The sequence below is a fragment of the Anomalospiza imberbis genome, chromosome 6 (genome assembly GCF_031753505.1).
Source record: "Anomalospiza imberbis isolate Cuckoo-Finch-1a 21T00152 chromosome 6, ASM3175350v1, whole genome shotgun sequence".
In the NCBI taxonomy this organism is placed as follows: domain Eukaryota; kingdom Metazoa; phylum Chordata; class Aves; order Passeriformes; family Viduidae; genus Anomalospiza; species Anomalospiza imberbis.
In genome coordinates this window covers 2,857,990-2,870,852 of record NC_089686.1, presented here as the reverse complement: position 1 = coordinate 2,870,852, position 12,863 = coordinate 2,857,990, and the positions used below count along the sequence as shown (strand labels likewise).

Genomic DNA, 12,863 nt, shown 5'->3' with positions numbered 1-12,863 from the left:
GGTGTCACACTCACAGGGACAGGGCCACAGGCTGTGTCTGAGGGTGTCACACTCACAGGGACAGGGCCACAGGCTGTGTCTGAGGGTGTCACACAGTTTTACGCTCTCTGAGCCCGTCAGAGTGTCACACTCTATGTCACACACAGGGTGTGACATTCTGTGTCTGAAGATGTCTCACACTCAGTGTTTGTGTCTGTGGGTGTCACACAGTGTTACAGTCTGTGCCACACTGTCACACGCTATGTCACACACAGTGTCACATACTCCCCGTGTCACACGCTATTCACATGGTGTCTCTGTCACACACAATGCCCCACACTATGTCACATGCTGTCATGCTGTCTCTGCCACTCTCATTGTTACATGCTATGTCACACTCTCAGTGTCACACACTGTGTCTGAGCGTGTCACACACTGTTTTACATGCTATCTCACACACACTCGTGTCACCTGCTGTCTGTGCCACACACTCTGTGTCACAGTGTCTCTGTCACATACAGTGTCACACGCTATGTCACACGCTCAGTGTCACATGCTGTGTCACACACTCTCGGTGTCACATGCTGTCTCTGTCACGCACTCACAGTGTCACACTCCATGTCACACTCTCAGTGTCACACTGTCACACAGCGTCACACTGTCACACACTCAGTGTGACACTCCATGTCACACACAGTGTCAGAGGCTGTCACGCTCCCAGTGTCATACACTATGTCACACTCACATTGTCCTGCACTCTCAGTGCCACCTGCTGTCCGTGTCACACACTCAGTGTCACCCACTGTCAGTGTCACACACAACATCCCCCGCTCTCAGTATCCCACACTCTGTGCCATACTCTCGGTGCCACCCGCTGTCCGTGTCGCACACTCAGTGTCACACTGTGTCACACACTCACATTGTCCCACACTCATTGTCACTCTCGGTGTCCCTGCCATGTGTCCATGTCACACACTCAGTGTCACACGCTCACATTGTCCCACACTCATTGTCACTCTGTGTCCCTGTCACACGCTCACATTGTCCCACACTCTCAGTTTCACCCGCTGTCCCTGTCACATACTACATCCCACGCTTTCAGTGTCCCACACTCTCAGTGTCACCCGCTGTCCGTGTCACACCCTACATCCCATGCTCTCGGTTCCACCCACTGTCCGTGTCACACACTCGGTGTCACACGCTCTCAGTATCCCACACTGTGCCATACTCTCGGTGCCACCTCGCACACCCAGTGTCACACTTGTCGGAACCCAGGACGTCCCTCGGACACTCTTGGATGTTCCAGGCCCAGGTCAGAAGCATTTGAGACCCTGGAATGCAGCCACAGACCCCTGTGGCTTTGAACCTGACCCATGGAACAATTTACCAACCTCGCAGGAAGAACAAGAAATCACAAATTTTAGATATTATAGTAGAAGTAGTCACAAAGTGAGAGGAAGAGTTTTTGAGTGCTGTACAGGGGGGTTTTAGGCCTTGGACAGAGGGGTCTGAGTTTTGTACATGGGGGTCAGAAGTTCTAAGATGGAGGGATTTGGGCATGCCCTGTCCTCTTTCCTTCTCCTTCCCAACCTCCATGTTCACGGTGATGTTGGCACTCACAGGTTGGTTTAGAGTAGAAAGTCACTGTTCAATACAGGTGATGGGCATTGGGGAAAAACCATAAACATTTAACACGTAATGTATGATATAAACGAGGGCACCAGCCCCCTGGGCGTCGGAGTGGGCCCTTGCCTGACTGCTGAACGGACCACAGCAGCTCAGGGAGAAATCTTTTAGATAACACACAATAAGTCTTCCGGACAGCGGAAGACTGCTGAGTCTTTCTTTGGAGACATGGGTTGGAGGAGAGACTTTTCCGCCTTTCCAGCTCACCCCAACCAGGGGGTGAGTTCCGAGAACACTGTGTCACACACTCACATTGTCCCGCACTCATTGTCACTCTCGGTGTCCCTGCCATGTGTCCCTGTCACACACTCAGTGTCACACGCTCACATTGTCCCACACTCTCAGTTTCACCCGCTGTCCCTGTCACATACTACATCCCACGCTCTCAGTGTCCCACACTCTGTGCCATACTCTCGGTGCCACCCGCTGTCCGTGTCACGCACTCAGTGTCACACGCTCTCAGTGTCACTCACACTGTCCCACACTCTCAGTGTCCCGCACTACATCCCGCGCTCTCAGTGTCGCAGCTCTGTGCCATACAGCCGGTGTCCGGCCGCGTGTCCGTGTCCCCGGGCCGTGCCGTGCCCCCGGGCCGTGCCGTGCCGTGTCCCCGGGCCGTGCCGTGCCGTGTCCCCGGGCCGTGCCGTGTCCCCGGGCCGTGCCGTGCCGTGGCCCCGGGCCGTGCCGTGGCCCCGGGCCGTGCCGTGCCGTGGCCCCGGGCCGTGCCGTGGCCCCGGGCCGTGCCGTGCCGTGGCCCCGGGCCGTGCCGTGGCCCCGGGCCGTGCCGTGTCCCGGGCCGTGCCGTGCCCGCCCCGCCGCCGCTCCGCCCCCGCCCGCGTCGCGCCGCGCGTGACGAAGCGGCGCCGCCCCCGCCCGCTCGGAGCCGGCGGCTGCGGCAGCGCGGCCGGGCCGGGGCGGCGGAGGGGAGCGGGGCGGAGCGGGGCGGGAGCGGGGGCGGGCGGGGCGAGGCGAGGCCAGGCGGCCCCGCCGGGCAGGGCGCGCTGCGGCATGGATTACCCCGAGCCCGGCTCGCCGCAGGGCGCTCGGCACCTGCCCGGCCAAGCCGGCGGCTACGGCAGCGGCGGTTACGGCAGCGGCGGCTACGAGCGGCCGAGCCGCGGCGAGGAGGAGGAAGCGGCGGAGCAGGAGGAAGAGGAGGAGGAGGCGGCTGCCCGCGCCCGCCCGCCCCGCCGCCCGCAGCCGCTCCGCGCCGCGCTCTCCACCTCCTCCTCCGAGGGCGACCCCGAGCCGGCGGCGCCGCCGCGGGAGCGCAGCCTCAGCGACGAGGCCGCCGCCGGGGACTTCGACTCGGCCGAGTCCGGCGCGTCGCTGCGGTACTCGACGGGCACGGGCGGCGAGGGCAGCGAGGGCGAGGGCGCGGGGCTGGGCAGCAGCGACAGCGGCGGCAGCGGCTTCTCGCTGGCGGCCACCGCGCTGCCCGAGAGGCGGCGGCCGGGCGGCGGCCGGCCCCGCTATGAGGTGGTGCGGGAGCTGGGCGCCGAGGAGGTGCGCTGGTTCTACCGCGAGGACCGCAAGACCTGGAAGCCCTTCATCGGCTACGACTCGCTGCGCATCGAGCTGGCGTTCCGCGCCCTGGGCAGCGGCGGCGGCGCGGGGGAGCCGGCGGCCGTGGAGCCGGTGTGCGTGCGGAGCGGGCTCTACGAGGTGGACGTGGCCAGCGCCGAGAGCTACCCCGTCTATTGGAACCGTGAGTGCCGCCGTGCCGGCCGGGGGGCGGGGGGGTGGCCGCGGTGCCCCGTGGTCCCCACGAGGCATGCTGGGCATCCCCCGTGCGCACGGAGCCTGCGCTGGGTGAGCCCGCCGCGGGGACACCGGCTGGGACACCGGGTGGCCTTTGCTGCCCCGGCCGCTCTCGCTGCCGGCGTGTTCCTGGATAAGGGATATAGAGGACAAGTTATCCAGGGAGAGAGGACTCGCGGTGCCCATCTCCAGCACGCACCTGGGCGAGGAGGGAGTGGGCATTCCCCTTCCAAGGCTCAGGGACGCGGCGCTGGGCATCGCACCCTGCCGGGGACACTTCTAGGGGAAAAGACTTGGGCATCCCTGAGAGAGGGGACTCTGGGCAATCCCCCTCCCCGAGGATGAGTGGTACCCCTCACTCAGGGTGTACTGAGCACATCAGCCACCTCCAGCAGCACAGGAACTGAGCATCTTTCCCCTTCTCACCTCGCCGTGCACACAAACACGAAGGACACAATCTGGCACCTGAGACTTGGAAAAGAGAGGTCTGGGCATCTGCTTGTTTCTTGGCATGTGTGGAAGAAAGTGGGAGGGAAGGTGGCAGAGAACCTTCTTGTGCTCTGCTTTTCCTAAGCAGAGGGTGAGTGAGGGTGGGTATTTGCCTTCAGTACTCTCCCAATTCCCTCCCTGCACACCTTTCCATCAGAAGGAGCAGAGTAGAAACATCAGTTGTTTGTCCTCTCCCTCCTCCACACAGACATGTCTTTGATCCTCATCTTCAGTGAGGAATGATGGAAGCAAGGGCTGTCCCTGGCTTCCCCTTTGTGACCCTTGTCCTCTCCACTGGGGAAATGATGATGTTGTGCTTTCATTTCTCATCACCTGCCCACTGGGAGGAGGCATGAAGTGGGGTTTCTCCTCCTTTCTCTTGGAGGAATTGCAACAGGCATCTCATTCTTACATCGTCCTTCCAGTAGAGGGAAATTTGTTTCGCCCCCTCAACTCCAAAATGAGGTGGGAATACACCCCCTGTGCCACCCTTCCCCTTGCATTTGTGTGTCCTTTGCTGGGGGACAGGAGACCTTGTGGAGCAGAAGTGAAAGAGGGCCGAAGACCCCATCTCCCTGCACTTTTCCCTGCTGGGAAGGGCTCAAGGGTCTTGCTGGACAAGTGAACCCCTGCTTTCCTGAGGGTGACAAGCTGTGCTCACCTGCTGTTCCTGAGGACTTGCTTTCCAGCTGCATTCCCTCAAGGACAAAGGAGATGTCGTGGAGTAGAGTGAGCTGCAGAGGAGCCGAGCATGCCCTGGCATGGCCTTGGCAGAGAGGCAGGCAGGTTTCTCTCATCTTGAGACTCAGGTGGGGGTCTCAGGGGTCCCAGGGGAACGGCAGAGCTGTTTCAGAGATGAAAACCAGGGCTTTCTGTTGTTTTTCCTCTTTATTTGTCAGCCTCTTTACAGGAGGGAGGTCCATAAATGACAATACTGTGTGGCACAGTTCACTTGTGTGACAATTTGTCTTTCAAGCCATCACCCCAGCAGACAGACACTGAGCCCCAGGAGCGAGCAGAGGTCTCAGCCCACACAAGTTCTGAGCTAGAGGAGCCTGGACACAGCTTCTTGAGCAGAAACTGGAGCTGCTTCTGCCTGTCACCACGCTGAAGCCCCTTGCTGTTGGCACTGGGTGCAGCTGCCACATGGTTCCTGGGAAGAGAGGGTGCAGGGCACCCAGGGGAGGAGGAAACTGCTGCCATCCCTGTAACTGTGCCTAGGGAGAGAGGGGAAGGAGCGAGCAGAGCTGTCAGGTGAGGCAGGATTGCTCCTGGTAATGGGAGCAAGAGGCTGCACTCGTCAGCAGCTTAAAGGTTTAATTTCTTGACACCGTGCCTTGTCCATTTTGGAAGCTGATCCAGTCTCATTAAGCTCGAAGAGCAGATGTTTCAGAGGACAGCATAGGCTGTGCAGAGACGATTTCTGGTGCTGGGAAGCAGAGATTCCCAGAGGTTAGCACCAGAGACAGGGGAGGAATAAACTCCTGGGCCTGAGCAGACTAATGACGGGGATGATTTCTAGCCCTCAGAAAGCTGATTAAGGGGAGTGCTCAAGGCTTTTCTTATTAGCAGGTCCAGTCCTTTGCAAGGCTGAGATCAACTTTTGGTCTTTCAAGGGGCTTCGGGTGCCTTCTGGTTTAACTTCCTCACTGCACATTTCCTTGCCTCTACTCCCTGTGAGTGCCTTTCTCCATTCTTCCTGACTGCTGCATCCAGATCTAAGAAAACAGATCCCAGGGTTCAGTCTTATCTGTGCCTTTGAAGGCCTTGGTGGAGCCATAATTCCCATAAACATTCCCATTTGGTAGCATGTCCAGTAATTCTGGATCCAAAGGGTGGCTGCTGCCCTGACGTGGACGTGTCAAGCCAGCTGTGAGTGGGGCAGGAGAATCCTCCTCCCTGACCACACAAGCATGAGGTATGATGAGTACAACTGCCTTAAAATGTGCTGAGGTGCCTGCTGAAGAGTACAGAAACTACTGGCTGGTTTTGCTGATTCATGGTTCAGCCCAAAGCAAAGGTCAAAAGCCTTTCTCTCTGTTATTTTGCCCTTTTTCCTGTATGTGCTGGGCTCCAGGGGAGGCTGCTCTCACACAGCCACCACGCTGAGCAGTTGGTTCCTCAGCTGGCAATTCCTGGGGCATCACAATGCCAGGGAAATGTTGGTTTATAGCTTGGCATGTGCAGGAATATTTCTTTTATATCTGCATTTTAAGCTCACTGCAGGATTCGTCGGTAACATCAGGAATATCAGCCCGAGCTGCAATTTGAGCAGATTAATTACTGAGAATTTCATCCTTACCTTGTGACCTCTGGGATTTATTTAATTAGTGCTGTAGAACCAGCAAAGATGGTTCAAGAGGATGAAAATTATTAGTGTAGACTTTCAGATAAGTCAGTAATTTGGAGCAGGGCTGTTTCTTGTTTTCCGTGGAGATGACAAGTGGGATATTTTATACAAGGGTCTTCTGCTAAATCTGTCAGGTATTTGCTTTTTTACATGGGTACTTTGTAAAGTTGCCTGTATTAATTTAAATTATTCCACTTCCAGACAAAAGTTTGGTAAGGCTGGTTTTTTTTTGTTTGTTTGTTTTTGTAATGTATATTATTTTTCTGCCTAGCAGCTGCTGAAGTCTGTTAAGTAAAAAGCCTATTTTTGTATTTAAAAACAAATTTGTTCACTAGAACCATCCCTGAGTGAAGATGTACTGATAGAACAGATATTTTCCTGACTTTAATCTGGAAATACCTGTGAATACAGGGTGCACCACTTGGTCTTAAAATTAAGGTCTTTCTGCTCAGGCTGGAATTGGGCTGCTTTAAAAAAAACATTTTAGCTGCCTTCTTGATCAAGGTGAAAATTAAGGGAAGGAAATCAAGAGTTGATCATTGTTTGTGACTTTCATTTGGTTTAGTCTGCTTTTAGCAGTGTTTTTAGTCATTTTACAGCACATTTAGTTGGTTTTGGTGTGTTGGACAGTCTTTGAAGTTGGTTGATAACAATTTCCTTTATATAAAGGACCTTTGGATTAAAGGCTGAAGTCCTGAATACTATTTTATGGCTTTTTTTATCTCCAGGTGTGTAATTCTTTTGCAAATAAAACACTGACAGTTTGCTTTGTAAAGGTTAAATGTTGCTTTCACTACTCAAAATCTTTCCGGGTTCTTTTTTGTGCTGTTTTCACTGTGCCACCCTTTGAAAAACATCTTGTAGCTCAGTTTTTGGCCAATTCCTTCCTGACCAAAAGGCCTGGAAGTGTCCAGGGCCAGGCTGGACAGGGCTTGGAGCAGCCTGGGATAGTGGAAGTTGTCCCTGACATGGCGGGGGAAGGAATGGGATGGGCTTTAAGGCTCTTTCCAACCCAAACCACTCTGGGACACTGTGACCTAACACACCTAGGTGAAATAACTTTCATATTTGCAGTGTTCCATGTATTAAATCACATTTGTTTCTGTGTGTGGTCAGGGTTTTGTTTTTTGGTTTTGTTTTTTTTTTCTTTTTTGGTGGCCTCTCAGTAGAGAGGTCTTGGGAATTTTGGGATGCTTTCACTAGGCCAGGGTTGAGGTGGCAGCGCGTGGGATGTGTCTCTGAGTGCAAGTTTCTTCCCTGAGCTCAGCTTTTATGTCGTATTTAAGCATATTTAATCAAAATTGTCTTTCCCCTTTAAATGGGACCAAAATAATTCTCCAGTGGAGGGTTCAGCTACAGCAGAGTAGCTGAGGATGGACTTGGCTTGGAGAGTTGTGCTTGTCCTTTGATGTGGTCCAGCACTTTTCCTGCTGGATTTGTCCACAAGGATGAAGGCAGAGATGTAGGGAATATTTGGATTACAAGCTCTGGGTGAGAGGGGTGTTTTCTGCTGCAACTGTGGCAGCGGGAAATGTTTGTGGGATGAGAAGGATGAGGAGTTCTGCTCTGGCTTCATTCAGGCTTGAACACGGGTTGGACAGTGTTGAGATCAAAGGAAAAGGGTGGGATTTAATTTGGAGGTGACAGAGTTGAATTAAGGACCAGTATCAGGTGGTGAATTTTTGTGTGTGTGATGCTCTTTTAGGGAAAAACAACACTGAAAGCACCAACCAACACCTTGTCCAGAGCTCTTGGAGGAGCACAAGGATGTGTAAGAGCTGTGCCAGTTAGTGAGCAGAGGGCCTAGATGGAAAAAAAAAATCTGCAGAAGAGCAAGAAATTAAAATAAGAAGCAGGAGCAGATGTCTCAGAGAATCTGTAAGGTTGCAAACAGTGAGGGTGAGGGAGTGGTGTGGATGTTGGCCAGAGAAAAGGTCACTGGAGCAAAGGTGTGATGTGATCTGTGTGAGTGGCTGGAGAGGAGAAACTCCACCGATAATAAATGTTGTAAATAGCAGGATTAGTGAGCACGGGGATCATGAACACGAGGTTCAAGTGGGATCCCAGGCAGTGAAATTTACAATGAAAGAAACTAAAAGTGTTGCCAAGAGCAGCTGGGGCTGCCCCTGGATCCCTGGCAGTGCCCCAGGCCAGGCTGGATGGGCTTGGAGCAGCCTGGGACAGTGGAAGGTGTCCCTGCCATGGCAGGGGGGTCTTCAAGGTCCCTCCCAAACAAAACCATTTGGGCTTTCTGTGAAAATCATACTGGTTTTCTGGTAGGGGAAAACCTACAGGGTTAGGAAAAAATGAAGGAAAATTTAAACATGGGGATGAAGGGATAGGGAATTCTGGAACTGGCACTGAGAAGATGGGAGAAGGGAGTGAGTTCAGGAGGAGAGCACAGAAAAATAATCCCTGTGGTGGAGAAGGGAGGAGCTGAAGCCATGCAGGGCATAATAACCTTTGCTGTCATCTTGCTCATTAGTGGCAGGTCTGAGGTGTGCACAGGGACAATCTTGCTCTTCTTTATTTTGGAAGATACTGCAGGAACCTGTTGGTCTGTGCTGAGACAATCTTGCTCTTCTTTATTTTGGATGATACTGCAGGAACCTGTTGGTCTGTGCTGAGACAATCTTGCTCTTCTTTATTTTGGAAGATACTGCAGGAACCTGTTGGTCTGTGCTGAGACAATCTTGCTCTTCTTTATTTTGGAAGATAGGGCAGGAACCTGTTGGTCTGTGCTGAGACAATCTTGCTCTTCTTTATTTTGGAAGATACGGCAGGAACCTGTTGGTCTGTGCTGAGACAATCTTGCTCTTCTTTATTTTGGATGATAATGCAGTAGCCTGTTGGTCTGTGCTGAGACAATCTTGATCTTCTTTATTTTGGATGATACTGCAGGAACCTGTTGGTCTGTGCTGAGACAATCTTGCTCTTCTTTATTTTGGAAGATACGGCAGGAACCTGTTGGTCTGTGCTGAGACAATCTTGCTCTTCTTTATTTTGGAAGATAGGGCAGGAACCTGTTGGTCTGTGCTGAGACAATCTTGCTCTTCTTTATTTTGGAAGATACTGCAGGAACCTGTTGGTCTGTGCTGAGACAATCTTGCTCTTCTTTATTTTGGATGATAATGCAGTAGCCTGTTGGTCTGTGCTGAGACAATCTTGCTCTTCTTTATTTTGGAAGATACGGCAGGAACCTGTTGGTCTGTGCTGAGACAATCTTGCTCTTCTTTATTTTGGATGATACAGCAGGAACCTGTTGGTCTGTGCTGGTGGAGCTGGGGGGCACAGCAGGGTTTCCAGGAGAGCACACTCAGAGTGGCAGGGTGGCATTGTGCAAAAGCCCCGTGGCATTTTGGGGATGGGCTGGGAGCACACACTGGCTTTTGGGAGGTGCTCACGTGTTGGTCATGTGGCACAGGAGTTGTTCTTTTGTGGTTTTTAAAAAATGCTCTTTTCTCCCTGGGGGGAAAAGAGCTGATAAAAGGACAAAGTCAGTGGTTCCAGCAGCAAATGCCAGTGGTGGAAGTGCTTCAGAGCATTAGGATTGAAGTTTAGTTTACTCTTTTAATGGATAAGAATTCAATAAAAATACAATTTTAAGTTTAAGAGTGCAGCCCATTTCATATTTTGACCGTCCAAGGTTTTTTTTTTTGATGAGTTCTTCCTGCTTGACATGGCCTGTAAAGTGAGCTTTAGGATTTCGGCTTGGGACATCAGGATCAGGACTGGGGAAAGAGCAGTTGTGGATATGGAAATTCAACTGTTACCTTAAGCCAGGAAAATCCTTCCTGATTTAAGGATTTAAACTTATGTCCTGGAGCCAGGCTGGGAGAGCTGGGTGTGCTCACCTGGAGAGGAGAAGCTCCAGGGAGAGCTCAGAGCCCCTTGCAGGGCCTGAAGGGGCTCCAGGAGAGCTGGAGAGGGACTGGGGACAAGGGATGGAGGGACAGGACACAGGGAATGGCTTCCACTGCCAGAGGGCAGGGATGGATGGGAGATTGGGAATTGGGAATGCCTGGCTGGGCTGGAATTCCCAGAGCAGCTGTGGCTGCCCCTGGATCCCTGGCAGTGCCCAAGACCAGGTTGGACAGAGCTTGGAGCGGCCTGGGATAGTGGAAGGTGTCCCTGCCCATGGCAGGGGGTGGGACAAAATGATCTTGAATTTCCCTCCCAGCCCAAACCATTTTGTGATTCTGTGTTTTGGGATGATTTACAGCGTTGATGACTTGGAGCACATTCATCACTTTTTGTGGGGTTCCTTCTGTGCTTGACTGGAGCCAGCCCCACAGAGCAGCCTTTCATTCCTGATTGCTCGATTCATAGTGTAAATGGATTAAAAGCAGTTCAGGGAAAAACACTTTTAGGCTGTTGCTGGAATACTTCAGGCAGTCTTGGTGAATCAGAGGCAATTCCATGTTTGCAGCAGAGAGAAAACATCTATTCCTGCCTCTGGGATCCAGCAGTGGAGCAAACACTGGGGCTCACAGGCTGAGCTGCTCTGGAAGGAAAATGCCACCTGTGCCAGTGGTGGGAAACTCAAATGTAACTTGCACCTGGAGTTTACAAATTGCTTCAGTGAAGCAGCTGGGAGTTACTGGATGAACCAGCAAAATGATGATTTTTCACTGCTCAGTGAGTGAAATCTCTCTTCAGATGAGTCACAGGCTCTGTGTCCCTCTGAAGCTTTCTGAGGCTTCACCCTTGAACTCCTCTGCAGGATTTTTCCTTTTGGAAGAGCAGGACAGGTCACACGTGTTTGTGGTTGAACACAGGGAGGTCACCAGGCTGGGGTCAAACAAGTGGTTCCATTAATTTAAGAGTCAGTCACCTGCCGTGTTCTGAAATAAAGTGAAGGAGAGCTAGAACGGTGTGCAATGTTAAGCTTTTTTTAAAAAAAGAAAAAAGTTTGTGTGTTATGTTAGGTAGCAAACACGAAATAATGCAATTTTAGTTTGGGGCTGTTTTATTACAACATCACCATCCTCACAGACAAGAATTTCTTCCACTTACCTAAACTAAATTCCAATTCTTCCAGTTTGAACTCATATGTCCTTGTACCATTCCTAAAGTTCCTGATGAAATATACCCGGAACATGACTTTAGGCTTGATATAATAGGAATGGATGACACATTTTTTAAAAGTTCTCTAACAGCACCCTTGATGCTATTCTGGAATATATTTTTATACATTTATTTATTTGTATTTATATAATAGGCACTGCCACAGGTTGTCCAGAGAGAAGTGTGGGTGCCCCATCCCTGGAAGTGTTTCAGGCCAGGTCCTTGGTAAATGTTAGAGTACTTCATGATTTGACTAACTTTCCGTTTTAGATGTCACATTTGCAGCCTCAAAGTTGCCTTCAGCTTGTGCAGATATTATTCTCACGTGCTGCAAATTGTTTGCCACTGCAGCAAGAAGGAAATCAAATTTAAGGAAATTTGCAGATTCCTGCAAAAAGCAGGAATCTGAAATTACTACACTGAAAAACATCTCCACCTGGTAGCGTTTTATAAGCTTGTGTTTCTTGCCTGACTTCTTGGCTTTGGGCTTGGAGAGCTGAGAATTGTCAATCTGAGCAAAGCACCAGCTTTAGTTTAAATTTCTGAGCCTCTGAATATTCTGTGAACCTTTTAGATCTCATTTGTGGGTAAATCATCATAAGTGTCTTGGGACTGATGGCTGCAGAGTGCCAGGACTTGGCCAGCAGTCGAGTTCTTATCTCTGTGTCATCTCAGTTTTGTTCTCCTGAATCAAGGCAGGTGAAAAAGGGTCCTTCGAGCTGTGCAAAATTGAAATTTAAGGCTATGCCCTGTGCAGCAATGTGATGGCAGGAAATGAATGGTGGAATTGATGTTTTAGAAGGGAAATGAAGGCAAATTCTGCTCAGTTAATACTTTGTTGTGATGGGTTAACCAGTTTTTTATTCTAATTTCTATTAGATGGGATCACACAGTTTTGAAGATCTTCATGAAGGAGGAGTAGCTGGGTTATACACATACACTACACACACATGCAGTAGTTTATATGTTGCCTACAGTCTTTATTTTAACATAATTCTCGTTATTCAGAGGATTTTGGTGATTATCATAATGCAAATCACTCATGTTCTTATCACACCATTAATTACAGCACTTTTATTCTTTTATTCTTTGGATTTTCATAGAGAAAAAAAAGACCCATTTGTGCAAAAATAAATAAATCCTTTGTTGCAGAGTAAATCTCTTAAACTGATTTCCTCTAAAAGTGGTAAAATACGTGTGACTAATTAAAATTAAGTGGTTTTCATCTAGTTTTAAGCTCCACCATTCAGATTTATTCAGAAATTATTTTATAAATAAACCATGGAAATGTATAACCAGTCAAATATGTTGATATCTTTCAGTCTGAAGCACTGCCAGCTGCAGATTATATGGTGCAAGACTTAAGGCAGTAAAGAAATCAAGGCAAATCCTTTGCTAGGGATTGAGATTTTAGGGATAAGGATAAATAACACTTCATGTTATAGATTTGGAATACTCTATTGACAAAAAATAAGTGAAATTACAACATTATGTAATTCCAGTGTCTTTAACTCTTCCATAAAATAAAAGT

The 12,863-nt window shown here is 50.4% G+C and overlaps 1 protein-coding gene across 3 annotated transcripts in view; it reads left to right on the top strand.

Moving 5' to 3' along the window:
* Positions 1 to 2,568: 2,568 nt before the first annotated feature.
* The window catches only part of DDHD1 (DDHD domain containing 1), a 64,971-nt gene continuing 54,676 nt past the window's right edge, over positions 2,569 to 12,863 (top strand). Inside the window, exon 1 of one of the 3 annotated variants that reach the window (XM_068194880.1) lies at positions 2,569 to 3,373. In XM_068194880.1, coding sequence (XP_068050981.1) covers positions 2,674 to 3,373 — 700 coding nt within the window. In that variant the 5' untranslated portion in view covers positions 2,569 to 2,673. The remainder of the gene's footprint in view (positions 3,374 to 12,863) is intronic. The other 2 variants (XM_068194882.1, XM_068194881.1) reach the window with 2 other exon arrangements.